The 27,801-nt window shown below is 45.6% G+C and overlaps 4 protein-coding genes and 1 long non-coding RNA gene across 7 annotated transcripts; 4 read left to right on the forward strand and 1 right to left on the reverse strand.

The window, feature by feature from the left end:
- Positions 1-672: 672 nt before the first annotated feature.
- On the forward strand, positions 673-3,074 carry LOC115568005 (28S ribosomal protein S12, mitochondrial-like). Of its 2 annotated transcripts, XM_030394997.1 has the most exons (4): positions 673-710; positions 815-822; positions 1,508-1,558; positions 2,612-3,074. In XM_030394997.1, exons 3-4 carry the CDS (start codon positions 1,510-1,512, stop codon positions 2,992-2,994), a joined length of 432 nt encoding a protein of 143 aa, XP_030250857.1. In that variant the 5' UTR covers positions 673-710; positions 815-822; positions 1,508-1,509; the 3' UTR covers positions 2,995-3,074. The 2 variants fall into 2 exon arrangements, with proteins under 2 accessions (XP_030250857.1, XP_030250858.1); XM_030394998.1 differs by lacking the exons at positions 673-710; positions 815-822 and adding an exon at positions 1,112-1,310.
- On the reverse strand, positions 3,067-4,793 carry LOC115568006 (uncharacterized). Its single transcript, XR_003981314.1, has 2 exons — positions 4,677-4,793; positions 3,067-3,204 (listed from the first exon to the last, which is right to left on the reverse strand). It is a non-coding gene; the product is annotated as an uncharacterized LOC115568006 (long non-coding RNA).
- Positions 4,476-11,812, forward strand: LOC115568004 (zinc finger protein 436-like). 2 transcript variants are annotated; one of them, XM_030394994.1, is made up of 10 exons: positions 4,477-5,000; positions 6,409-6,519; positions 6,622-6,734; positions 7,038-7,723; positions 8,014-8,355; positions 8,529-8,643; positions 8,987-9,288; positions 9,620-9,697; positions 9,799-9,982; positions 10,284-11,812. In XM_030394994.1, the coding sequence occupies exons 3-10, from the start codon at positions 6,671-6,673 to the stop codon at positions 10,901-10,903; spliced, it is 2,391 nt and encodes a 796-aa protein (XP_030250854.1). In that variant the 5' UTR covers positions 4,477-5,000; positions 6,409-6,519; positions 6,622-6,670; the 3' UTR covers positions 10,904-11,812. The 2 variants fall into 2 exon arrangements, with proteins under 2 accessions (XP_030250856.1, XP_030250854.1); XM_030394996.1 differs by lacking the exon at positions 6,409-6,519 and having other exon boundaries at positions 4,476-5,000.
- Positions 11,813-14,780: 2,968 nt separating this feature from the next.
- LOC115567740 (E3 ubiquitin/ISG15 ligase TRIM25-like) lies at positions 14,781-15,419 on the forward strand (the record flags this gene model as incomplete). Its single annotated transcript, XM_030394589.1, has 1 exon — positions 14,781-15,419. A coding segment is annotated over exon 1 (639 nt), but the record flags the coding sequence as incomplete, so codon positions are not given.
- Positions 15,420-17,688: 2,269 nt separating this feature from the next.
- On the forward strand, positions 17,689-26,695 carry LOC115567718 (transmembrane protein 116-like). Its single transcript, XM_030394557.1, has 11 exons — positions 17,689-18,045; positions 21,295-21,341; positions 21,918-21,981; positions 22,316-22,447; positions 24,342-24,446; positions 24,877-24,926; positions 25,020-25,103; positions 25,204-25,339; positions 25,414-25,558; positions 25,649-25,728; positions 25,976-26,695. The coding sequence occupies exons 1-11, from the start codon at positions 17,944-17,946 to the stop codon at positions 26,144-26,146; spliced, it is 1,116 nt and encodes a 371-aa protein (XP_030250417.1). The 5' UTR covers positions 17,689-17,943; the 3' UTR covers positions 26,147-26,695.
- Positions 26,696-27,801: the final 1,106 nt, after the last annotated feature.

Raw genomic sequence — 27,801 nt, forward strand, 5'->3', positions numbered from 1 at the left:
GTCTGTGGTGACGTCAGAACGATGTCTCTCTGAACCCAGTCGACACAAATCTGTGATTTAGTGAGCTGGACTCTGGAACACTGAGGTTCCACTGAGTCCAGTGTGACTGGAGCAAACCTCAGGTTCTGTTCAAAACCTCCATGCTGGATATTACTGAAAATTATAGTTAAACAATTAAACTAAATTGATTTAATATTACACACCTATTGAAATCATTAATGTGTCATTAACTGATTTGAAAATAATTATGTGAACGATTGAGTCAATAATAAATCCAAACCATCGGTTGAAAGGGACACACCTCTGATTTTACTGCTTTTTATACCTTATAGTAATGTTTTTATGGAGAATTCAGAATCTCTGCCATTAGGTTCCATTTATACTCAGTTTTTTCAATAGCTTCCAAGTCACGTGTTCCATCGACTCCAAATTGTCCAAAGTCAAAATGTTTCTTTGTATTCTGTTTTTGTTATCACACTTTTCCCCCCAGTAGTTTTTATGTATAGTCAGCAGTTCTTTACAATAGCTCGCAGGTCATGTGACCCATCGACTCAAAATCAAAACCAAATGTGAAATTAAAAAATTTAAAGTTTCGTCTGAATAAATAAATGTCTCTTATTTTGGTGGTAGATGAGACCCGGAAGCACTTCAGTATCACTTCCGGTATTTTTAAGTTCTTGTGCTCACGCTGGAATAAAAACGTCCTTGGTTCATTCTTCAGTGAAAATGCGATAAAAATCTTGATATCTGGAACAATAAATTGTGTTTTTTCTCTCCGGACTTCCTGTGGCACTCTGGCCGGAGGTCTGTGGGCTCAGGCCGGTACGTAGAGCGGTAACGTTACACTTAACCTCCGTGTTGTGGACTGTGACAGGGCTAACGTTAGCTATTAGCATTGTTGTATGTGGCGCTATACGCATTAATTAGCATAAGCACGTTGATAAATGTTTAATCTTCAGTGTTCGGGACGCTCAGTAGTCACTACATGTGGGCTGTAGCTTGTAGAGTCCCTGTTTGGTTAGTTGACGTTAGTATAACGGAGGTCACACCAGACTCCATTTAACAAGTGTCGTATTTAAAAGTTTCTTATTCGTCAGAAAGCTAAAGAGGAGTCAGAAAGTAAACTTGAGACATCATAAAAGTCAGCAAGAGTCGCCTTTTAATTCGGCATACATGTGTTTCACCCAGCACATCTGAAATCAAGTCATTTTCACAGTTTATCACTATAAGACCTACAACACAAGTCATATAACCTCCACGTCTAGAGGCGACATATCAGCAGGAAGGATCCCAGCGGGAACTGACGGCTGGTGTGTGTTTCTGTGGGACCTGTTAGTGTGTTGAACAGAGATATATGAAAGTCTTACTCAGTTTTATTCAGAGTCTCACAAAGTGAAACAAATCATGTATGAGCATATTTGTTAATAACGTCTTTGACTTGTACAATCAAACCAGTTGGTGCGCGTTGTTACAAACCCTGAACTTAATCTCTTCTGGTTTGTTTCAGGAATGTCTTTGTTATGGAGCCTGAGGCCGGCGCTGACATCACTGTTTCAAGGTGAGGCTGCACACCTGCACACCATCAGCCTGTCTCAGGTGCATGCTGGTCCGTCTTGGCTGAGGGTGTCGTTCAGCGTTTTGACCCTCTTCAGGGGAATATGTTTGAAATTTGGCCAGATCGCCAAGAAAGACAGTGGAAGAGATTCATGCTGAGTCATAGATAAAAAGCTGAGGATATAAATTTAACAGTGGGGAAGTCTTGTTCTGTATGTGTTGATGACCCCTAACTTTACTTACACAGAGGTTTCATATGAATATAATACGACAGGCCAGTGCTCATGAAAGGGAAGTTGTCTGTGCACATCAACCATTATATGTCATGGAGAGCAGCAGACTGCACATATTATCAATAATCACCAGTTTCTTTATTGTAGCAGGAGCCATTTTGGGGCAGTAGAAGTCCCATTGATTAATTTTCTTTAGACTGTTTCACATGACTCACAGTTGAAGCACTTTTATAGCTTTGATCTGCATGAAACTCTCACGGTTCAATGATCTGAGCGGAATTATAACAGGTGTCACAGATTGTGTGCATGTCACCCAAACACATTCCGTACCGGGCAAAAATGGAGCACAAAATTCTGTCACAAAGCAGCTAACTATGGGCCAGAACCAAAGATTATGCTGGTGAAACGTTATCTTAAAGTCTGCATCTTAAATCAGTTTACATTTTTTGGTAAACTGTGGCTTTTATTCTGCTTCTAAAGTGTTTGTTACATCTGCAGAGTGTTTTTAGTTCCCAGCCGCTCTGATTCGTCCCTCGAACCGGCTTCTTCTCCAACATAGAGGCGTTGGAGGCTCATGGGTATTGTAGTATTTAGAGCCGTCCACCAAAATGACAAATCACAAATGACTTCATAAAAACAACGTTGAAATAAAGAAACTGGCAGAAACAGACGAAGTGCTGAGATGAAATTAACATCAGCGAGTTAATCAGGATGAGATCAATCAATGACTGTAATCAAGATGTACATTTTTATTTTGTACTTTATATATTAAAATCTGGTCTCTTTACATGTTTAACATGTAAATAACCTTTCCCTGCCTGCAGCGTCCCAGCATGCCTCTGCCTGGACGGCTCCCATCCTCTCCAGGACGATGGCCACCCTCAACCAGATGCACCGGCAGGGGAAACCCAAACCGCCTCCTAAAACTGTCGGCGCCACGTTCGGCCGTCCCCAACTGAAGGCGGTGGTCCTGAAGACCATGATCCGGAAACCCAAGAAGCCCAACTCTGCCAACAGGAAGTGCGCTCGAGTGCGCCTCTCTAACGGGAAGGAGGCGGTGGCGTTCATCCCCGGGGAGGGACACAACCTGCAGGAGCACAACGTGGTGCTGGTGGAGGGCGGGAGGACTCAGGATCTGCCCGGAGTCAAACTCAAAGTGGTCAGAGGCAAATATGACTGTGCCCACGTGGTGAAGAAGAAGCAGTAGAGTGAGAGGAGGACGCTGGAGTGATGGAAGTGTGTGTTTGTCAGCTGTTCAATAAATTACATGTGCTCTTTATTACATCATCATCTCGTAACTGATGTCAGAACTTTATTATAGACTCCTGGGATTTGATCCTGTTCAGAAGGAACATCGCAGGTTGTGTTCAGACTTTTTTTCTGCATCCAGATTGGGTCCATGTTGATTTTAGGAAGTCTGGACAACAAAAAAACACATTACATGTGAGTTATGAAACAGATCCAAAGTAAAGGTGCATCTGTTTCAGGTGTTTTGAAATGTGATTAAAAGTCAGAACTCTCTAGGAGCTCTTTTCAGATTTCAAAGCGTCTTTTGTCTCTCGCAGTGCAAAACACCAGTGATCATCAACACTTCAGGCTTCAGTGTTGTTAAGCAGCGTCACCCACACAGAGTTACTGACGCTTAAGTCGTTACCACAGCAGCCCGTGCAGTAGGTTGGTGGTGTTTGGACACACAGATCTAATCACTTGGCATTAATGGTGCAGACTGTCTGTCTGAGTGATCTGATTTGAGAGACAGCTGATTTCCCTGCAGTCTGAACCAGCAAGCCTTGAAATCCAGCACTGATGCTGGTGATCTGATGCTGCTCACAGTCGAGCTGCGTTGAGCAATCAGACATCTTCAAGTTGAAACAGGAAGCAGTGGTCATGTAGTGTAACAGGAAGATCACCTGCTCAAAATGGAGTACTCAAAATCCTACCAGAGAGCAGTAATAATTATTTCACTCCTTATGTCAAGTACGTTTTTTATTCCACATCAAAGCTGCACGAAATAAACTTGATCTTGTTCTCTGTTAAAGATTACTCGAAAAGTACACAGTAAAAGTACTTCATATTATTCATGCAGGTAGTCTAGGAAGATGTAAGTTCAGCAGTATATGAATCTTAGACTACTGATGGAAACAATGTTTTTGTTTTTTTCCTCACGTCGTCCTTTACTTTGAAATCCAGAAGGATCCTTCATGATACCTTCAGGTTATTACCAGGAATAATGACTGTAAAAGTCTCATATGTGTCAGGGTTCTGATTGTGAGTCTGCAGTCTGACCCACAGTCAGAGCGGGTTCAGTACGATTACCGGAAATGTTCATGCATTTCTGTACTGGAAAAAAGGTGCGTCTGATTTCAGAATCAGAATCAGAAATCCTTTAATGTCCCGCAGACGGGGACGTTTGTTTGTCGCAGCAGTGTCAGACCAAGCAAACACAAACCACAGCTGGCCTGACCGCAGCTCCTCTGCTATGCTTTACGTATCGTAGTTCATTCGCTCACAATAATCTATGAAAACACACCAGACTCATTTTTATATTTTTTGTGAACTTTAAAAAGTTTGCCTAACATTGTATGTAGACGTGACTCCTGCAGCACTGTGGAGAATCAGAAAGACGCTTAAAATACAGGAACTGAAACATGAACTCCAGCTGCATGTCAGAACTCGGTCGGTCTTTAGACATGACAGATTTGTCAGTCTGGGTTGTAATGAAGGAAGAAGAAACATGAAGGTGAAGTGTGGATGAGCAGCAGCTGCAGGGTTGTTGCAGTTCCTCCTCCGGCCAGCGGCGGCAGCACTGAGCGCAGCGCCGCGCAGCTGACGAGCGAAGAAGACTGAGTTTACGTTGAATCCACCTGCTGTCTGTTTATGTTACTTTACCTGCTGCTGACACCGACCCGGACCCTCCTGCCGGGCCGCTGAGGGGTCCATCTTACCTCCGGAGAGTTCGGATTTGTATCGTCGAATTTAAAAATGACGTAATTAGCGTTCGACAGCAGAAACACACGTTCGGCCGGAGCGGCGGTCCAGGACGCTGTGACGTAGGACTCCTGCATCCGAGCTAGCAAGCACCGTTAGCATTAGCATCGCGTCAAGGCAAAGTCAGAGCCGCCGTCTCCTCCTGGAGCCTTTTTACCCGCCGGAGGTGTCTGATCCCCCGCAGCTCTCCTCGCCTCACCCGGCCTCCAGCTCCAGAGAACCGAGGTAACGTGTCCGTGTGCCCGCTGAACGTCAGCGCTTCGGGTTAAGATTAACGAACTAGCATAACTGTTAGCTCGGAAGGAAAAATGTATATTTACATCTAACGGCGCTTCTCTTCTCTGATTGGATGAAACGCATCAGTTAACACACACACACACACACACACACACACACACACACACAGCTAATGAACATTATATGATGAGTGTCAGTAATGTGCGTTATGTCGTAATTATACATAAATATAACCATACAAATACTGCAGGAGAGTTAACAGTTATACCTCAGCCCGACCGGACCGAACCGGACCGGATATAGATATGATATATGAGACTATATATCCATGTCAACGGGTCCAATAGGATTCTAATGCCAGGTGTTCCGAACAAGAAACCCTGCTGGAGTTTGGAACCAGTCCTATAGGATTATATAGGTTATACTGTAAGACTTTATATAATAATAATAATAATGATAATAATAATAATAATAATAATAATGCTAGTTGTTTATTTTACAGGACTTCCATACATCCTGGAAAATCTGTAAAACTGTTGACCAAATTTCCAATGTCCTGGAAAACCTTTGGATATCCTGAGACATATTTAAACTCCCTGAAACTACACAGCACAGTGTGGTGTTAGTAGTAAACTGTATTTTGTTGTAAAAACATAGATTTTCTTTAATGTAAACAAGGTAGTTGTTTAAAGAGGTCCTATCATGCTAATTTTAAGGCTCATACTTTTATTTGGGGGTTCCAGTAGAACAGGTTTACATACTTTAATTCCCCAAAAATTATAGGTATAGGAGCAAGGTAGTGTGATCTAAAATAACGCAGATACAGCAGTAGCCACTGTGTCTGCTGACTGACTGTCTATGTTTTATAATAAATGTATAAGTATATATTTATAAAGCGCCTGTTGCATAGTGATGCACATAAGATACAGAAGTAAAGGCTCGACTCCAGACCAGGCGAGTCAGGCAGTGTGAGGGGGAATAACTGCCTGTGGTCTGGACTTTGGGCTTTGTCACTTTGCAGAACTTTTACACGCACAAACATGCTTCATAACACAATAAATAATAGATCATAACTGAAAATGTCCTGGAAAATGATCTCTAGCTGTGATTTCCAACTTGCTTTAAGCCACCGAACAGAATGTTATCTTAATATTTTATAAACTTGCCTGTTGAGAAGATGTATATTGATATTATTAATATATGTATATTCTGTATATTATATATTCCTACATACAACCCATCTCTGCACACTGCTCACCTTTATACTATACCTGAAGTTGTTAAAGAAGATTAATTCTGACTTTCTTTAAAAATGATTAAATTAAATATCAGTGGATGTTTCCTGAAAACCACCTGGAAGGCTAAAGTTCAGTTTGTGTCCTTCACCTCCCTGCAGCCCTGCACAGAGCCAGCTGCATAAAGAACTGGCTGTCCCAGTTTGGTGTGGATGAACTTTGACCTCCACTTAGTGAAACACCCCTGAGATGTGACCTGGAACAGGCCTGCTGTGAGTCTTACATGTGGAAATGAGCTCCGTGTCTTCAGTCTGAGCTTCAACCCTGATCAGGTGCTGACTGATCTGTATTTGTGTCCTTTTACTTTATCTCAGAGGCCTCGAGGAGACACGTCCGCCCTCAGACGGATCAGAGCATGAAGAGATGAATGGAGTGAAGGTGGACGCAGAGCGAAGAGGAGAGGACTGTCAGCAGCTTCCTGCTGAAGGTCAAGGACTGCTTCTTTACTACATGCACATTAAAATGCCTAAATGATCTCCGTCCACACTGAAACAGCCAGCTAGCTGCTAGTTGGTGGATTTTATTACCTTTGGACAGAGCCATGCTAGCTCTTTTTTTATACCTGTTTCCAATATTTATGCTAAGCTAAGCTAGCTCTAGAGTCACGTTTACTGCACAGACATGAGAGTTGAACCAATCTGAGCACCTGCAGAGAGAGAAAGAGTTGATGGGTTTCTCAGAAGGACAGAGATGATCTTCATGATGTTAATGTCAGTATCATGTCCTGCAGGAGACGGGAGCGTCCCCGACGCAGAGACACCGTCCACACCGCAGAGCAGCCGTCAGTCAAAACGCCATCACCGCTGTTCAGTATGCAGCAGGGAGTTCTCTCGTCCGTCTCGGCTGGCGGACCACATGGCCACACACTCTGGTGACAAGCCGCACAGCTGCTCCGTGTGCGGGAAGCGCTTCACAAAAAAGATAAATGTGGTGGTGCACCAGCGGGTCCACACCGGCGAGAAGCCGTACTCCTGCCCAGACTGCGGGGCCAGCTACGCCCAGCTGGGCTGCCTGCGGCGGCACCGCCTCCAACACGCCGCAGAGAAGCCACACCACTGCTCGGTGTGCGGCCGCGGCTTCATTCAGCGACGGCATCTCGTCCAACATGAGCGGATTCACACCGGAGAGAGGCCGTTCTCCTGCTCGCTGTGCCCCAAACGCTTCGCTTCCAGGACGGGCCTCAGCGACCACCAGAAGACCCACGGAGAGCAGAACCTCTACTCCTGCTCGTTCTGTGAGAAAACGTTCTCCACGTCGTCGTCCTTCAGGGACCACGTGAGGCTCCACACGGGAGAGAAGCCTCACCGCTGCTCGCTGTGCTGCAAGAGCTTCAACCGGCCGGGCCTGCTGAGGAAACACCTGCAGAGGCATGCCGAGGAAAACACTGTGGTCCAGGCTGGAGGTGCAGCTGGCAACGTGAGTGATGATGGAGTCAATGTGAGAGAACCCATGTGGCTGCTTAGATAAAAGTGTTAGCATGCACCCCGTCTGAAGTGTGAGCAGGAGCTGGACAGCATGCCAAGGCCCATCATTAGATGACGGACAGGTGTAATATCTGGGTATGTGAAATGTGTCAGTGTCGGTAGCTGTGGAGTGGAGGATCCAAGGTGTTGACTTCAAACTCAGTGTTTCGTTGCCTTTCAACAAAAAGACGCAGCTTGTTTGTTCCTGAATCTAATGAATAAATCTTTGTCTGTAAACACCAGAAGGAAACGTTTCATCGCTGCCTCCTGTGCCTCAAAGATTTCTCCACCATGGAGAAGCTGCAGCAGCACCTGAAGCTCCACCAGAGGGCGCTGCAGTTTACGTGCGACATCTGCGGCCAAGGTTTCAGCCGAGCCTCCCGGCTGACGGAACACGAGAGGTCTCACACCGGAGAGCGACCGTTCCAGTGTGACGTCTGCAAGAAACGATTCTCCATGCAGAGAGTGTTCAGGAAGCACCAGGAGATCCACCGCAGGGAGGGACGCAGCGCCGCCATGACGCCAGACCACGGCGCCGCCATGACGCCAGACCACAGCGCTGCACTGTCGGACTCTGATAACAAGGTCAGGAATTTGCTGCTTCCAGACCCTGAAATACTCTGTTATGTTTTTTCACTGTGACTGGAGATTATTTGCACTGTTGCTCCAAACTAACAAGATGATGAACATCTACAACAATGAGTGTTACCAGTTTAACTTCACAGTCGCTGTAAACTGAAACACATTCTCTCTCACAGACGCCAGACGAGCAGCTGGGGGACGGCGGTGGCGTTCTGAACGGGCTGCAGGAGGCCGACAACAGAAACGATGATGATGTTGATGATGAAGAGGAAACGGTGCATTCACTGACGGGTCAGAACACTAAACATACGTCAGTTCATATCTCTAACGTAACTTAAACACTGTAGAGCTGCTCCTGTACACCAGCAGCTCACAGAACTGAACCAGAACCAGCTCTCCTCTCACAGAACTGCAGATTTATTGTGATGTTCTTGTTCACGACCTTTTCTGACCCAGTTGGCTCAATGTTGGTTCTGGTGACGTTTTGATGAAACGATGTAGTTCACTGAGCTTTAACACAAAACTACATGAGGTTTGACTTTAATGACAACAAACTGACACTTTATTGATTTGTGAAATGATCTTTACATCCTGTCCGAGTCCTCCTGATCCTGAACTGTGTTGATATTGGCAGACGTCGGCTCCGACGGCGTGAAGAAGCTCCACGTCTGCTCCGTCTGTGGGAAGAGCTACACGAGGCCGTCCAGGCTCAAAGAGCACTTCAAGATCCACACGTCAGAGAAGCTGCAGCGCTGCTCCGTGTGCACAAAGGCTTTCACCACCACGACCAACCTGAGAGCTCATGAGAAGATCCACATGGCCAACAAACCTCACCCCTGCAGCATCTGCCCCCGGAGCTTCCTGAGGCCCTGCCTGCTCCGCAAACACATGAGGATCCACATCAGGGACGGACTCATCGCAGCCCCCGCAGACAAGGTGAGGCCTGGGCACGCTGTTTCTGCTTCATAAGCAGTGTTTTACAGAACACATAATATAAAACTGATCCCAGAGCTGTGCAGCAAAACTCATTTCATAATCAGCTGATGTTTATCAAACTGCTGCAGAACAGCTTATATCTAATAAGCAGATATCAGTCTATACACAAAAGAAAGTGTTGTCAGAGTGCGTCGTGCCAGGTGACAAGTCTTTCAACATGAAGAATCAAAATATTTGGTGTCTAATTTTCTTCCGAGTTCTCACTGCAGCTCTGATATGAACCTTATTTCTGTTTGAGTGGAGATTGATGAGGTGATGTTTCCTGTTTCAGGAGTTCTGGCTCAACATGAAGACTGAAGAAGAGGAAGAGGAGGAGGAGGAGGAGGAGGAGGAAGGTCCTTACGAGCAGGTACGAACTTCAGTCTTTTGATCATCCTCATGTGAAACGACCAGAACAGCTTCTAAATAGACTTTTCAGGTTGTTTATCATCTGTCTCGTGATGTCTCCAGGACTCAGACGACCTTTCTACCCCAGCCGAGTCCTTCATCACCAAGTCTGGACCTCCACCCAGTAACCACGGTAACCACGATAGCTTGCTGTTGAGGGAGGACGGAGAAGAAAACAAGGAGGGAGACGTCAGCGGTTTGATCAACTCTGATGGCGAGGAAGAGGACTGGAGGCCAGCGCTCGTCGGTCCGTTGGCTCCTCAGACATGATTTTGTGCAGCGACACACTGTGGTGGTAGAATGAGAGTCAGCTGCTGTAGTAACTGTGTTGTTTCTGTTTTATGGCGGGTGGCAACCAGCAGTAAAGTTTATTACCATCAGCTGCTATAATAATGTAAGAAAGGAACATAAGAGGTTCTAGATTATTCACACGATATCATCATGTGTGTTAACATTTCATTTTTAAATGTCTTCAATATCTGTATGTTGACACCTCGAGTAAATTCACAAATATTAAGTAAATCTCTCTCTTGTCACTGTCCTGGCAGAACAAGATGGCCGCTCAGAGATTCAGGCAGTCCCCGCCGGCGGGAAAGGGAAGCACAGCTGTCCTGTCTGCGGTCGAGACTGTTTCAAGGCGTCGGCGCTGCAGAAACACCTGAGGATCCACTCGGGCGAGCGTCCGTTCCAGTGCCCCACCTGCAGGAAGAGCTTCACCCAGCAGGTCCACATGACAGAGCACCAGAGGATCCACACCGGGGAGAAACCCTACACCTGCACCGACTGCAGCAAGAGCTTCACCTTCTCCAGCGCCCTGCGGCGACACCAGCGGCTGCACACCGACGCCCGGCCGTACGAGTGCTCCATCTGCGACAAGACCTTCAAACAGCAGAGCTCGCTCAAGAGCCACCAGCTGACGCACTCAGGAGTCCGCTACCAGTGTCCGCTCTGCAGCAAGAGCTTCAGCCGGGCCCTCGAGCTCACCTACCACGTGGACATGCACTCCGACACCCGGCCCTACTTCTGCAACATCTGCAAGAAGAACCTGAGTGGCGCCAGGATCTTCCGCAACCACATGAAGAAACACGAGTCGCCAAAGTCACCACTGTCGCTAATGCCGCGAGCTGGACCTGGAAACACTGAGACCGTCTCAGAGGTCCGACACTGACGAAACCAGCAGTCTCTAAAAGACCTGTGGTTTCTCAGCAGCCGGTCGTGTGTGGACTACAGGTGATCAGTGATGTCACTGGAGAGGTTTTAGACTTATGGATCAGTTGACATTCACTGAGTATCATTCGGACCCAATCACTAGAATAAATGTTGGTAAAGTACGTCTCTGCAAAACAACAGATGTGTTTAAATGTTATATTTCATGAGGTCCAACTTTTGATTTCTCTCCCCTCACAACGCTGTGGCTCTGCTCTGGTTAGGGTCAGAAAAACATCATGTTTTGTCTTTAAAATACCTGTTTTGGTCGCCACAAACTGAGCTGCAAAGTGTCTTGAGGTGTCCTTCAGAAATATCCAGCTCTGTCAAGTGTTGGAACACAGACTCAGTGGTCCGTCCACCAGCGACATTAGCGTCAGGTCATGAACATGTCATGAGGGTGATGTGTTGGAACAAGTGGAAATGTCGGTATGGTACAGTGTCTCGTACTGGACTCGTTTAAATATATTTGTGGTTTGTAGAGACGTGAACTTGTCGTCCTGCTGACTGAGCTGATTACAAGGTTTTATTTGAGTTTATTCAGAGCTGCAGACACACACACGAGCCGAGTGTGACTGCAGTGTTTGTTGACAGCAGTCTCCTCTCATATGAAGGTCAAAGATCAGCCTCAGAGCCTGCAGGGCCACAGTGCCTTGCTCAAGGACACTTTATAAGGTTGATCAGTTAAACCAAAGATGGTTTATGTTTACCCATGAGGCCGTTCTGCTGCTACTGAGTGCATTCCTGTCTGTATCAGTACAGATGCAACTGAAGTGTCACTTAACTTATTTATAGTAGGAATCAGTGAAGCTGTGATAATGTCATCATGTTTCTCCTCATCACTGTTCAATAAAGTGACTGAAACTCTAAACGCTCCATCAGCAAGTCTTTTCAAACACCTGGAGAAGAAACATCATTAAAGCTGTAAACTTTTAAATGTCTTGAATCCAGTTGACAGAAGAATAATCATGTGACCGTAGCTCTAAAAATGATGATGTAACATCCAGTAAGGACACTCCCATACACTCCCACACAGGTTTTAAAACCCTGCAGCTCCTGCAATTAGTTGGAACTGAAGGCTTCTCTTGTTTGAGAGGTGAAACGTGTCCAGTTGTTTCAAACTTTAATCATCCATCAGTGTTTAAAGTCACACTGTTGTTTCAGACTGAAGCAAAGATTGTTGGTAAACCAGAAGCATTTTTTAGTCTCTCTGAATAACTATGCTCGTGCTGAGAATCTGTTCTGGTTTTGTTTCATGTTTGTAGTCCAGACCACCATATGTGCTCAAGAATAAATACAAGCTGTTGTAGGAGACATAGCTGCTTGATTATAAAGGTTATTAATCACTGGCGATTAATAATACACTCGTAAATGGGTCACCACCTCTGTTGTTTAGTTCTTGGAATAAGGAATTATTCCAAACACCTAAATGTACCAGTTTGACTTGAACAGTTTGTTCAATTTGTTCAAAGTCGATCTCGGCTGGGAGCACACAAAGTTTCTTTTGTTGGAGGCTCCTTGCAAGGCTTCTGAAGCAGACAATGACTGCGACGTTCTTCATCAAATGATCACAGTCTTGAAAAAGACTTTTTCTTTGTTGTTTCAAATGGTGGTTCTTAAGTTCTGATTCTGAAACTAATTCAACTTCTTCTGGATCAGGCAGTGATACTTTAACGGTACATTAAAATCAAAAATCAAAAAGAAAATAATTTTGTTCTATTAAAATCTTGGATAAAAGTAAAACACTTAAAGTAGTGGTTCAATTCGCTTTTCTTAGAGCTTGTTGCAAAAATAAAAACAAAATTGAAAAGCAAAGAAGTGAAGTGAAGAGAAGAGAGAAGGAGAAGAAGACAGAGAGAAGTAGACAGAAGCAGACAGAAGGAGAGAGAAGCAGAGAGGGGAGAAGAGACAGAAGTGAAGTGACCGAAGTGTGGAGCAGAGCATGACTCTGTTTTTATGGCCTGACCAGACTGAAAACGGGGGGGGGGGGGGCTGGCTGACAATCATTCCTTTGCTTGCCCTTCTGGGAGTGAACAATGCCACCTATATGCACCTGAGCTCCCCTTCTGATAGCACAGCGACCCCCCACACACTGAGTAAATTACACCAGAAACCTCAGAACACAACCAAACACATTCAGCTCCTATACCTAAGACTTGGGTCCGAAGTAGGCTTTATGAAGCCTCTTGAAGGACTCTCGAGGGGATTCTTATCTTCCCTATTTCACAGTTAAATCAGTAGTTGGACCTGTCTTTAGTGTGTAAATTTAAATTCATCCATCAGTACTTTGCTGAGGGCTTTATAGCTCTTTTTGACACGGCGAGATTGTCGCTTGATGAATTTGCTGACTTTCTGAGTAGATGTTACTTTAATTAGATAGACTTTTTATCAACTATGACATTTGAGAGTCTCCTTCAGATAGGACTCTATATCTTTTAAGTAAGCGCTGGTATCATGAGTACCCCCAGGCTTGGGTTCGAAAAAGGTTATGCTTCAAACAGTTTTATCTAGGTCTCTGTCAGAGGAACCTTGCGAATAGTACGCAATTGAAAGAGGGAGAGGCTTTTTAGCTCCACCCACTGATATACCCCCACTTGTTTCAGCAGGATTTGGCTCAGTGGTGGTTTGCCCACTGAGGGAGTAACTTCTAAGCTGTGGAATTCACAGCAGTTGAGTTCACTTTTCACTCAACAGCAACTTCTGGGCGAAGGCGGCAAAATCAGTGATTTCTTCTCACAGACAGTTTTCCAGTGATTCAGAAAACTTTTAATCCGCAACAAGCATTTCATTCTTTTACTTCGGATTTCACGATTTACACTGATAGAGGGATTTCTTCGCCTCTTTTGTACAGTCTATACTTTTTCCTGTAACCCGCAGTAAGCATTTCATCCAATTACTTTGGATTTCACAATTTAAACTGATCGAGGGATTTCTTCGCCTCTTTTACACAGTCTAAACCTTTTCGTTTGACCCAGCATTTCATTCATTTACTGGTATTTTCACAATTTGAACTGAGAAAGGGATTTCTGCACCTTTTCAGTGCTGGCGATGCGCAGCCACCGAGTCTCGCCCAACCAGTTCAATTCAAGTGTACGGCGACACTTGTGCATGCAAATAGGTCATGGATCTGGTTACACGCAGCATCCGGACAAAAGAATAATGCACGGCGGCTCTAAACGGCCTTTCAACTCACAGATCTGGTTACAACACAGAATCTGGGTACATTAACCCTAACCCTAACATAAGCGATGCTGGAAGGCTCTCTTATCGCTCATAAATCTTGTTACAGTGCAGCATACGTACGCATTAATTTTATCTTAAGCAACACTCAAAGCTTAGCAAAGTTTTATGTTTGTGCACAATTCAAGGTGTGTGCAGTCAAGAATATAATTTAAAGTTAAGTATCACACTAATCACTCGGTGGACAGTCAGTTTGTACACTGTCATCTTCTACTCTGCTTTTAATTCTTGTCTTTTTTATTTTCATGCTAGTTTATATTTCTACTCGACTACACCTCAGAGGGATTAATTGTACTTTTTGCTCTACTTCATCTAGTTCTACAGAGCTGAGGCTACATAAGAAAGAGAAAACAAAGTTCAGATTCACAGAGCTTCAATCAGCCCTCCTGCTGCTCTCAAACACTGCAGCTCCACTCTGTCAGTACATTTCCTGGTTCCCTCCCCTTCAGACTGACAGTTTGAAAACGGCTGTAACCAACATGTGGTGAAGTGCAAGAGCTGACATGCCCCACTCACTGCACAAACACACGGTAAGAGCCCAAACTAGTTTCAGTTATCAGGAAGTGAATCTCAGATGGTCGTTGACACTGAGAGGTGAAATGGCTCAGAAAGCAGTTCAGCTGGACCGAGAGACTTTCTCTTGTTCGATCTGTTTGGATCTACTGAAGGATTCGGTGACTACTCCCTGTGGACACAGCTACTGCAAGAACTGTATTAACGATCACTGGGACACAGAGGATGAGAAGAGGATCTACAGCTGCCCTCAGTGCAGGAAGAGCTTCCCATCGAGGCCTGAGCTGCTGAAAAACACCATGTTAGCAGACTTAGTGGAGCAGCTGAAGAAGACTGGACTCCAAGCTGCTCCTGCTGATCTCTGCTATGCTGGACCTGAAGATGTGGCCTGTGATGTCTGCACTGGGAGGAAACTGAGAGCAGTTAAGTCCTGTCTGCAGTGTGTCGCCTCTTACTGTGAGAAACACCTCCAGCCTCATTATCAATCAGCTGCTTTCAAGAAACACAAGCTGGTGGAGCCGTCAGAGAAGCTCCAGGAGAACATCTGCTCTCGTCATGATGAGGTGATGAAGATGTTCTGTCGTACTGATCAGCAGTGTATCTGTTATCTCTGCTCTGTGGATCAACATAAAGGTCACGACACAGTGTCAGCTGCAGCAGAGAGGACTGAGAGGCAGAGAGAGCTGGAGGGGAGTCGACACAACATCCAGCAGAGAATCCAGGACAGAGAGGAAGATGTGAAGCTGCTTCAACAGGAGGTGGAGGCCATCAATCTCTCTGCTGATAAAGCAGTGGAGCACAGTGAGAAGATCTTCACCCAGCTGATCCGTCTCATGGAGAAAAGACGATCTTATGTGAAGCAGCAGATCGAATTTCAGCAGGTAAGTGAACTGAGGCAAGTCAAAGAGCTTCAGGAGAAGCTGGAGCAGGAGATCACTGAGCTGAAGAGGAAAGACGCTGAGCTGAAGAAGCTCTCACACACAGAGGATCACAACCAGTTTCTACACAACTACCCCTCACTGTCAGCACTCAGTGAGTCTACACACTCATCCAGCATCAATATCCGTCCTCTGAGATACGTTGAGTTCGTGGCAGCAGCTGTGTCAGAGTTCAGAGACGAACTACAGGACGTCCTGAGAGAGACATGGACCAACATCTCACTGACAGAGACTGAAGTGGATGATTTATTGTCTCCTCAGCCAAAGACCAGAGATACATTATCAAAATATTCTCGTGAACTCACACTGGATCCAAACACAGCTTACAGACATCTGTTACTGTGTGATGGAAACAGAAAAGCAACAAGAACAAAAATGTTACAGATTCATTCTGATCACCCAGACAGGTTCACTTCATGTAATCAGGTCCTGAGTGCAGAGAGTCTGACTGGACGGTGTTACTGGGAGGTGGAGTGGGATGATGTAAAGTGTGGAGTTGGTGTCGGAGTCACCTACAAGAGTGTCAGCAGAGATGGGAGCGAGGATGAATGTAGATTTGGTCGAAATGATAAATCTTGGGTGTTGGATTGTTCCAAAAACCTGCTTTATGACTTTTATCACAACAATGTCAAAACTTTCATCATCGGCCCTCAGTCCTTCAGAGTTGGAGTGTACCTGGATCACAGAGCAGGTATTCTGTCTTTCTACAACGTCTCTGACACCATGACTCTCCTCTACAGAGTCCAGACCACATTCACTCAACCTCTCTATGCTGGACTCTATATTTCTTACAGAAGCTCTGCTGAGTTCTGCAAACTGCCACCAACTGAGGAAACATAAAGGTGATTTATCCCCACTGATGTGTCAGTAAACGCCTCACTCATGTGTCTTATTGAAGGTGGTTGATAACTGTAAATGTGAAATGTAAAGTGTGTATAGTTCAGTGTAGGTGATGTTGAACGTCATGTTACCGTGGTGTCGTTTGCTGATGACTTTTTACTTCTGGTGATTTATTTCTTTTGTTTTAAACTTCATAAATATTCTAAATCATAAACTTGATTTCATGAACCAGAGCTGTGCTGACTTCACCTTTTATGTCCAGAAGAACGAAACATTGTGGATGAAAACGATGTGCTTGTTCATTAATGTTGCAGTTACACAAGTATCCTGTTTGTTAAAGTATTTGTACCCTTTTTATTGATCGACTTGTGATTGATTTGGCTATTTTCATTTGCCAATTGATGCTTTATTTCTTCTTGTGATGTGCTGATTTGAATTTTATTTTATTATGCTGTTAATAAAAGTGGAAAACTCAATAAAAAATTTAAAGACGTTTTTATGTCGTTATGAACTTGAGGACAGTTAATTAGATTAAACGACTCAGCAGATGATACAATTACATCAATTAGACACTATAGTGTATACACTATACAGTCTATATATATATATATATATACAGACTGTATAGTGTATACACTATACAGTCTGTATATATATATATATATACAGACTGTATAGTGTATACACTATACAGTCTGTATATATATATATATACATATATATATATATATATATATATATATATATATATATGTATATATATATATATATATATATACAGACTGTATAGTGTATACACTATACAGTCTGTATATATATATATATATATATATATATATATATACAGACTGTATGGTGCAGCCTCACAGCTGATGATTTACTTGAACTTGTTCTTGATTACACTTACAAACTTTGAAGTAACAGTATTTTTCCAAACCCAAAGCTTTAAATATACTGAAAACATCAACATGTTGAAACATCTGATCAAATCTTCTTCTCAGTCCTGGTTCCTGTTCTGTCAGCAGGGTCCAGTTCTGTCATGTTGACTGTTTGGATCAGAGAATCACTGAAGCCTTTTACTTCCTCCATTACACCAGCAGGTGGAGCCAGCACACAGACAGACAGCAGACAGACAGCAGACAGACAGACAGCAGACAGACAGTCAGTCAGCGGTGAACCAAACCAACAGTTTGAGTTTATCATCACTCTGTCCTGCTCTTTGGGGGCGTGGCCTTTGTATTCAGTGGGCGAGGCTAGTGTGAATGACTCCAGCCTCCTGTGTGAGCTGCAGGATCATTAGACACTCTCAGCTCAAGTCTGCTGGACCATCAGAACCTCTCAGCTTCAGTCTGCTGGACCATCAGAACCTCTCAGCTCCAGTCTGCTGGACCATCAGAACCTCCCAGCTCCAGTCTGCTGGACCATCAGACCCTGCAGCCTCGTATTCATCTTCATCTCCTCTCTTCCTGAGATGCACCTCAGAGTTTCCAGCATGTCGGCTGCAGAGAGGCTGCAGGAGGCTTTTACCAACAGCTCAGAGAAGAACACCACCGGAGCTCACGACTGGACCGAGGTGAGAGTTTAGACTTCTTCAAGTATCAGAACCAGAACAAGCAGAACAATGTATATTATTATAGCATCCTGACTTATGACCTTAACGTTGCAGCAGTGAGACTGAGCTCATTGTAACGACTGTAAATACTGCTGCATGGTTTCATTGTTCAGTAACACATCATAAATTATTTATATCATATATTATTTTGTCTATTAACATCTGAATCTGAAGACGAACCCGGCTGTCAGGTGAATGTAGTGAGAACTGGGAGGAGACAGAACATGATGGACGCTCAGTCTTCAGGTGTTCTACTTTACTTGAGTAAATATACTTAGTTACTTTCCACCACTGTGTTAAGTATCAGGTGGATCCACAGTGTCGTTCTGCAGCGCTGCTGTTCTCACTGATGCTGGTGCTGATGGAACATTAAGAGATCCATAAAGTTTGGAGAGATTGTTAATTAAATAGGAAAAAAGGAAAAACTAAAAGTATTTCTGTCGTCGTCTTCTTCAGTCTGAGCTGCAGTTTAGTTTTGTATCATTAAGCCTGAAAAATTTCATTTTAAGTGCTGTGATACACGTGACTGAGAGCGACATCGTCATATCTTTTTCATATCTTTGAAATGTAAAATTTCTAAAAATCCGCATATTAACTCGTAACCAGAGCTGATCAATAAACGCTCCTTAGATCCGCACGCAAGTGAAGGAACTTGTATTTTCCACCACGAGGATCCGATGAAGAGAATTAAGTTACATTCAAAACTTTAAATGCAAATGAAGGAGATGGAAAGCTTTGCTTCATGAGCTGAAGGAGAGTTTTCATTTCGAGATCTCACTTCTGGTCCTGCTGAGAACAGAAAGGTCAAAAATGACTAAACTAACCCAAGGCTGCAGGACGTCTTCAGTCCGCAGGGACATCTTTAGTCTGCAGGACGTCTTCAGTCCGCAGGGACATCTTCAGTCTGCAGGACGTCTTCAGTCCGCAGGACATCTTCAGTCTGCAGGACGTCTTCAGTCTGCAGGACGTCTTCAGTCCGCAGGGACATCTTTAGTCTGCAGGACGTCTTCAGTCCGCAGGGACATCTTTAGTCTGCAGGACGTCTTCAGTCTGCAGGACGTCCTCATACTGCAGGACGTCTTCAGTCCGCAGGGACGTCCTCAGTCTGCAGGACGTCTTCAGTCTGCAGGACGTCCTCATACTGCAGGACGTCTTCAGTCCGCAGGACGTCCTCATACTGCAGGACGTCTTCAGTCCGCAGGGACATCTTTAGTCTGCAGGACGTCCTCATACTGCAGGACGTCTTCATACTGCAGGACGTCCTCATACTGCAGGACGTCTTCAGTCCGCAGGGACATCTTTAGTCTGCAGGACGTCCTCATACTGCAGGACGTCTTCAGTCCGCAGGACGTCCTCAGTCTGCAGGACGTCTTCAGTCCGCAGGGACATCTTCAGTCTGCAGGACGTCTTCAGTCTGCAGGACGTCCTCATACTGCAGGACGTCTTCAGTCCGCAGGGACATCTTTAGTCTGCAGGACGTCTTCAGTCTGCAGGACGTCTTCAGTCCGCAGGGACGTCCTCAGTCTGCAGGACGTCTTCAGTCCGCAGGACGTCCTCAGTCTGCAGGACGTCTTCAGTCTGCAGGACGTCCTCATACTGCAGGACGTCTTCAGTCCGCAGGACGTCCTCAGTCTGCAGGACGTCCTCATACTGCAGGACGTCTTCAGTCCGCAGGGACATCTTTAGTCTGCAGGACGTCCTCATACTGCAGGACGTCTTCATACTGCAGGACGTCCTCATACTGCAGGACGTCTTCAGTCCGCAGGGACATCTTTAGTCTGCAGGACGTCCTCCTACTGCAGGACGTCCTCAGTCTGCAGGACGTCCTCATACTGCAGGACGTCTTCAGTCCGCAGGGACATCTTTAGTCTGCAGGACGTCCTCATACTGCAGGACGTCTTCAGTCCGCAGGACGTCCTCAGTCTGCAGGACGTCTTCAGTCCGCAGGGACATCTTCAGTCTGCAGGACGTCTTCAGTCTGCAGGACGTCCTCATACTGCAGGATGTCTTCAGTCCGCAGGGACATCTTCAGTCTGCAGGACGTCTTCAGTCTGCAGGACGTCCTCATACTGCAGGACGTCCTCAGTCTACAGGATGTCCTCAGTCTGCAGGACGTCTTCAGTCTGCAGGACGTCTTCAGTCTGCAGGACGTCCTCATACTGCAGGGACGTCTTCAGTCTGCAGGACGTCCTCATACTGCAGGACGTCTTCATACTGCAGGACGTCCTGCAGACTAAAGATGTCCCTGCGGACTGAAGACGTCCTCATACTGCAGGACGTCTTCAGTCTGCAGGACGTCCTCATACTGCAGGACATCTTCAGTCTGCAGGGACATCTTTAGTCTGCAGGACGTCTTCAGTCTGCAGGACGTCTTCATACTGCAGGACATCTTCAGTCTGCAGGGACATCTTTAGTCTGCAGGACGTCTTCAGTCTGCGTTAAAACACTCTGTCAATCATATTTGGGAAAGTTTATTAAATACTAATGATTTGACTGTTGAACAACAGTTAGTCATTTCAGCGCTTCAGTCGTCAGCTCACAGGTGACAGAAGTGTCAGAATGGATGAATCAGCTCAGAGTTCATCGTTCAGAGATGATGACAGACTGAGTCCTGAATGACTCGACTCTCGGGGGTTTTGTGTCTCTGCTTCTTCTCTATTTGAAAGCTTTCACTCTCAAACACCTGCTGCTGATATAAACCTGAACTGATATTCTGTCTTTCTTAATGTCAACGAATCCATTCTGCTTCAGTCACTCGCAAATTAATCCGCCGCTGAAAATAGTCCCCCACAAACGGACGGTTTCCTGTGTGTTTGATAGAAACTACAGAGCAGCTGACACAGGAACAGTTTCTAAGATTAACCTACATGTTGTGAAGTGTTTTTAAAGGTGTATATCTTCAGTGGGAATCAATGGATCACATACAGGAAGTCAGGAAGTCATTAAAGGAATAGTTCAACCAAAACTGTAAACCCAGTCATCATCTTGCGTTGGTTTCTGGGACATGACTCATTTTCTGCAGTTCAGTCCTTCTTTAAATCAGACCTGCTTCATGTAACACTGTTCATCCTGTCAAAGTTCATCTGTTTTCACTTCCTTTTACTTTGAAATTCTCTCAGCTGATGACTGGAGCCACATAAGTACACGTCACTGTGTGTGTTTAATGTGACGCAGCGATGTTAAACTGACCTGAGGTCTGCTTGTCTGCAGGTGTACGAGGCGGTGCGGTGGATCCAGCTCGGCATGGCTGTGCTCAGGTCAGCCTCTCACTGCTTAGTTCTCCTCAGGGTTCAAGTCTGACACATCAAGTCCTGCAGCAATGTTAATTTTCTTTACATTTCTGACTTTACTGAAATATTAATTAGTAGGAAATAAAACACAAAAGCTGCTGTAAAGCAGATAAAGGTAATAAACATGATGTTAATTGATAAAGATACTGTACACTGATTAAAGCTTTTTAGGATGATCGCTAAAAGTTGAGTTGGATTATTATTTTTTATCAGTTTTATGCAAGAAAAGAAAAGAAAATATTAACTTGAATAAAATCTTCAAATAAAACAGTATTTTGGTGTTTGTCTCAGCCGGAGACTTTTCAGCACATGGAACTTTTGTGAATGATAAACAGGAGGGAGTTCAAAGGTCAAAGGTCAAAGGTCACAGCACTCAGACAATAAGTTCAGTCAGCAGGAAGTAATCTGATTACAGACTACTCTTTGAAGCAGCAGCAGCATTTCGTGCATCATCAGATCAACATGTTACCTGATGACATCATCAACATGTTACCTGTATGTCTGAGATGTGTGATGTTTACACCTGTCCGTCTCTGTCTTCAGTATTCTGGGCTCCGGCTCCATCATCGTCTGCGTGATGCTGCAGAGACTCAGCCGGACGCCCGAGGTCAGTCTCCTCCTCCAGTCTTTGTTTTTAAGCTCCTGCAGCTGAGACGACTGAGTGAGAGTCACACGAGGTGACGGTGTCGAACAGATCTGCTGTTAAATATGTTGTGACATCAGCGGTTTACATTCAAACAACACGTCTTCCACAGATTGTGCTTCGAATCAACAGTCATATACAGGAGCCCCGAGAGGCAGCCGAGGGAGAGGAGAGATTATCAGAGAGGAAACGGGTTCTTTGTTCACATAGAACAGACCGTCAGTGGTCAGTCGCTCACTGTGCAGATCACAGAGCACACTGATGTGATGTGATGATTTGTGTGTTTGTGTGTTTGCAGCTGCAGCCTCTGTTCCTGCTCAGCGTGTCCGACCTGCTGCTCGCTCTCTGCTGGCTGATCGGAGCGGCTCTGTTCTCTACACACTGCAGCAGCCTCAACAAACACTGCTACCACCTGCACACTGTGGAGCAGGTACACACACACACACACACACACACACACACACACACACACACACACACACATTAAATTGTTCCTTCAGCACCAACACTGGATTCATACGCTGCTGAAAATAGTCCCTGATCGTCACCTCCCCTCCAGATTTGTTGTCGATTGAGCTGAAGAGTGATCATCATCCAGCTTATGATACCAGCTGAGCAGGTGTTAAGGGTTTGGAGGGAGGTCAGGTCTGTCGGTTTGATGGGAAGATACAGTCGTGTGTCGTCGGCGTAGGAGTCTTTAGTCTCGGACAAAACGCATCATAGAATTTATTTTGTGAGGAGATTTAAAGAGAACACAGCGAACACTGACAGGCAGTGAGACGGACTGTTGTTGGTTTGAGATCTGCTGATGAGATAGATTTAAGATAACTGAATTATTCAGCTGCTGGTTGACTGAAGGAGTCCTACATGAACTCAGTACTTTTCCTGATGTGGTGATGCCTGTTTTCCTTCCCATGTGAAGCCGAGTGCTGCGGCTCCTCTCAGGCGGCCGGTCAGACACATGATCCACCACTCAGAAAGGTATTTTTATATGTTTATGCTCTTTTATTTGGAGGAAACTTTTGTGCTTTTTCTGTTATATTTGAAGATATTATGGGATTTCCATCTCCCCATAACAATCTAATGTTTGTTTCCTTAAAAATCAACCAAAACAAGGAACCACACTGATCTGAGTCTGCCCACATGCCGTGCTGACGGTTCACAACTGGAAAGTTTCAACTTCCTCCTGAGAAACGCTGCTGAGATAGAAAGCTTCAGTGTTTAACCACAAAACTCAGCTCCAACTCAAACAACAGGCTTAAAACCCTGATTGTAATAAATGCTCCAGGAACGAATCACAACCATGAACACGACAGTAAAACAGACTTCTGCATGATCCTGTTTCAGCCTATCTAGAATCCGACCCGTGACAAACAGATTGTTGGTTCTTATTGCAGCAGGATGATGACATCATAGCGTTGTGTTACACCTGCTGATAACATGCGGCGCTGCAGTGATGCGGCACCAGAGCACGACGACTTTTATGACTCAGTTTGAATCGTTTCATCATCGGGGTTTCACGACTGACGCAGACTTTGACTTTCGATTTGACAGATTTCAGGGAGATGATGCGTTTGAAGATAATCAGAGAAATGAGTTCAGGATCGACGTCGTGACGATGACGTGTCCCTGCACTCGATTATGAGGAGAGTCTTTTACTTTGAGGATGTTCAGAGGAAGCAGATTCTGGATGCTGTTGCAGTTAAAGCATTGATAACTTTGAGTGACAGATCAGCTGATCTCTAACAGACCAATGAGAGCTCAGGACATGTGACTCACCTGGATGAGAACCAGGAATCCTGACTGCCGGACCAGACGGGACATGTTTCAGAGCTCTCTAATAAAAACCACTCTTGTGTTTTAATTCAGCTCTAACAGCTGTGCCGGGCTCTGTGTGTTCTGCTGGTCCAGATTCTTGGTTCAGCTCTCAGTATGTTCTCTATGGGAGCTGCGTCCTGTAACTGGTTCTTAAAGGAACCTTCACAAACAAGGTCCTGACTAAAGGAACAGTCCGCCTTGCTTCACCTCTGTTAGAGGAGCAGGTCAGTGAAGTGTGTGTGGAAGCAGCCCAGTCACTGAGAGGCTGACTGCAGAGGATAAATCAGTGTTCTGAGCGGTTTGCCCCAGATGACCTGGTCCAGAACTGATCGTGAAGTGGGTCAGTCCAGTAACAGGGCAGCAGAACCAGGACAGACCCCAGGCTGGATCTAAACAGAAAAACACCATCAAACATTCCTGACCTACATTAATTGTTCTGACGCACCGACCCAAGGTCAGCGTGTGCACACGGTTCTAACAAACTGCAAACTGTTTGGTTCTGACAGATTCTCTACATGGCCTCCTTCTTCTTCACTCTCAACTATGTGTGGAACCTGTACACAGCAATCAGAGAGAAGTACCTCAGCTGCAGTAATGGATACCCTGTACAGGTACGCACACATCACCTGGTTTCATCAGAGGTCAACAGTTCTTGTTCAGTAAGTTCAGTTCAGACGGCAGCGAGCTGTCGCTGTGTGCATCTCACGTCAGACAGCAGATTCACACTTTTACTAAAACATTGAACTGTTCCTTTAAGAGATGGACTCTGACAATACTTAAAACTGAACACGAGTCTGATCATTTAATAAAGTGTATTTCTGCATTTCACTTTTTCTACGTTCTTCTGATAATTCTTCAAATGGTTCATCAGTTCACAGATTATTATCTTCTGTTTATGTCCTCGGATGAGAACCTGAACGTTGCAGCATGTTGATGGTTTTATCTGAAGGTTTCTTGCAGCGACCGCCTCTGTTTTCTGTTGTATCTTCATCTTTTGGTGAACTGCTCCTTTACATAAACTCTTTCCATCGTCTTGTCCAGTTCTCCAACAGAGTGAGCACCGCCGGCAAAATCCGGGCTCTGCTGTCAGGGTGAGTACAAACGTGTTCCGACCGGGTCCAGTTTACATGACGTGTGACGCAGAAGTGTTGAAGGACGGTCAGTGACTCAGAGTGTGTTTGCAGGCTGATCCCTGTGATGCTGATGACGCCCGTGTTCATACAAGGAAACATCAGCCAGTGTCAGGCCAACTCCAGCGAGCCGTACAGGTGAGAGAGCACGACACCTCACCGATATCCAGACGCAACACTCACAACACAAAGCCTAACGACACCGGTCCAAACGTCCCATTCTTCGTGCCTCCACCAGGTGTCTGCTGATGCACACCGGAGCGCTGTTTCGTACCTCAGATCAGCTGCAGCCAACCACAGCCTGCCGATGGCTGCGCACCTGCTGCATCGCCATCTTCCTCGCCACCTTCCTACTCACACTGCTCAGCATCATAGTGAGTGACATGATGTGCTACAATAAGACGTGACATGACATACAGAGACTTTATAACGTCCTCTCCTTCATCAGGTTCTGATGGTGAAGGCCCGTCGTATTTACAGGCGGGCGGTGACATCACACGGTTACCTGGGCAACGAGCAGCGGACGGCCTTCCGCGTGATGGACCGACGGATGCTGCTGTACCCGCTGGTCTTCATCCTCTGCTGGGGTCCAGGTTTGTGTCTTCGTCCTGATTCGATCCTTCATGTGTGGAAGCAGCTGAGGTCTGTTTCTGGTTCTGACTGGTTCTGTGTCGTCTCCTCAGCTGTGGGTCTGGCGTTTCTCCTGGAGGTGAAGCCCTCGGCGGGGCAGGGCTGGGCCGTGGTGGCTCTCTACATCTCACAGGTCAGTCTGCAGCAGGACTCTGGGCCTGCAGGTGTTCACGGACCTCTGCAGACCCGACACAAAACACACGCTGCCTTACAAGAATCAAGACAATCTCCTTCAGCTTCTCTCTGTGTGAACAAGTTGAACATGAGTGACATCATTGTGAAACATGCAGCTGCTGCCGGCTGAAGTTCATATTTGTGTGTTAAATGTGTGTATAGAGTGAGGACATGTTGTAGGACCACACTGTGTCTTCTGTCCTCAGGCGTTCACCTCGGCCTCTCAGGGATTCCTCAACTGTCTGGTCTACGGATGGACTCGTGCTCGTCTCCGCCGAGCCGGCAGGATGGTTTTATCTCGAGACGTGGACACTCAGACGCCTCTGCTGAGGTCGCAGAAGACGAGAGGCTACCAAACGCTGCGCACCGTCGGCTGACAGACAGATGGAGGAGGCGTGACAAACTGAAAGTAGAAGTGAGCAGGTGCTTTCTGTCCTCGGCAGCAAAGACTCACACAGAGTCTGAACTTTCAGTGAGAGGGAAAACACCGCGCTCGTGTCTCTGCAGAGGACGCTGAGGTCCACCTCTGATCCTGAACCACTGAGGCGAGAGAAAAGGGAAGAAGAAGACGGAGGGGGAGTTTACAGCAGGAGGAAGTGCGACGAGGGAAACAGGATTTGAAAAAGACGAAGCTGTATTTAATGTGCAGCCTCAAACCTCACAGGTGGACTGAAGTTATTTATAGAGTTTACACCAGAGAATGACTTTGTATGTTCACATGTGACAGTACAGTACTGTCCAGTCTGATTCTGATACTGAAGCTTCCTCCATCCTGAAAGTTCAGGGAAGTTTGACGTCTAAAAAAAGAAAGTTGGTCTGTAGATTTGAGGATACTGCAGCCATCATCCTCTCCTCCTCCTGATGATATAAAGTCCTCCTCTCCTCCTCCTGATGATATAAAGTCCTCCTCTCCTCCTCCTGATGATATAAAGTCCTCCTCTCCTCCTCCTGATGATATAAAGTCCTCCTCTCCTCCTCCTGATGATATAAAGTCCTCCTCTCCTCCTCCTGATGAAATAAAGTCCTCCTCTCCTCCTCCTGATGATATAAAGTCCTCCTCTCCTCCTCCTGATGATATAAAGTCCTCCTCTCCTCCTCCTGATGATATAAAGTCCTCCTCTCCTCCTCCTGATGATATAAAGTCCTCCTCTCCTCCTCCTGATGATATAAAGTCCTCCTCTCCTCCTCCTGATGATATAAAGTCCTCCTCTCCTCCTGATGATATAAAGTCCTCCTCTCCTCCTCCTGATGATATAAAGTCCTCCTCTCCTCCTCCTGATGATATAAAGTCCTCCTCTCCTCCTGATGATATAAAGTCCTCCTCTCCTCCTGATGATATAAAGTCCTCCTCTCCTCCTCCTGATGATATAAAGTCCTCCTCTCCTCCTCCTGATGATATAAAGTCCTCCTCTCCTCCTCCTGATGATATAAAGTCCTCCTCTCCTCCTCCTGAGGATATAAAGTCCTCCTCTCCTCCTCCTGATGATATAAAGTCCTCCTCTCCTCCTCCTGATGATATAAAGTCCTCCTCTCCTCCTCCTGATGATATAAAGTCCTCCTCTCCTCCTCCTGATGATATAAAGTCCTCCTCTCCTCCTCCTGATGATATAAAGTCCTCCTCTCCTCCTGATGATATAAAGTCCTCCTCTCCTCCTCCTGATGATATAAAGTCCTCCTCTCCTCCTGATGATATAAAGTCCTCCTCTCCTCCTCCTGATGATATAAAGTCCTCCTCTCCTCCTCCTGATGATATAAAGTCCTCCTCTCCTCCTGAGGATATAAAGTCCTCCTCTCCTCCTCCTGATGATATAAAGTCCTCCTCTCCTCCTCCTGATGATATAAGTCCTCCTCTCCTCCTCCTGATGATATAAAGTCCTCCTCTCCTCCTCCTGATGATATAAAGTCCTCCTCTCCTCCTCCTGATGATATAAAGTCCTCCTCTCCTCCTGATGATATAAAGTCCTCCTCTCCTCCTCCTGATGATATAAAGTCATCCTCTCCTCCTCCTGATGATATAAAGTCCTCCTCTCCT

This window comes from Sparus aurata, chromosome 17 (genome assembly GCF_900880675.1).
Source record: "Sparus aurata chromosome 17, fSpaAur1.1, whole genome shotgun sequence".
Classification (NCBI taxonomy): domain Eukaryota; kingdom Metazoa; phylum Chordata; class Actinopteri; order Spariformes; family Sparidae; genus Sparus; species Sparus aurata.

Bases quoted from the DNA above. Each gene is read 5' to 3' on its own strand.
- LOC115568005 (XM_030394997.1), top strand. From the start codon at position 1,510: ATGTCTTTGTTATGGAGCCTGAGGCCGGCGCTGACATCACTGTTTCAA. The intron at 1,559-2,611 runs GTGAGGCTGCAC...CCCTGCCTGCAG, and splicing joins GCTGACATCACTGTTTCAAG to CGTCCCAGCATGCCTCTGCC.
- LOC115568004 (XM_030394996.1), top strand. From the start codon at position 6,671: ATGAATGGAGTGAAGGTGGACGCAGAGCGAAGAGGAGAGGACTGTCAG. The intron at 8,356-8,528 runs GTCAGGAATTTG...TCTCTCTCACAG, and splicing joins TGTCGGACTCTGATAACAAG to ACGCCAGACGAGCAGCTGGG. The intron at 9,289-9,619 runs GTGAGGCCTGGG...TTCCTGTTTCAG, and splicing joins TCGCAGCCCCCGCAGACAAG to GAGTTCTGGCTCAACATGAA.
- LOC115567718 (XM_030394557.1), top strand. From the start codon at position 17,944: ATGCACCTCAGAGTTTCCAGCATGTCGGCTGCAGAGAGGCTGCAGGAG. The intron at 21,342-21,917 runs GTCAGCCTCTCA...CTCTGTCTTCAG, and splicing joins CTCGGCATGGCTGTGCTCAG to TATTCTGGGCTCCGGCTCCA. The intron at 25,104-25,203 runs GTGAGAGAGCAC...TGCCTCCACCAG, and splicing joins AACTCCAGCGAGCCGTACAG to GTGTCTGCTGATGCACACCG.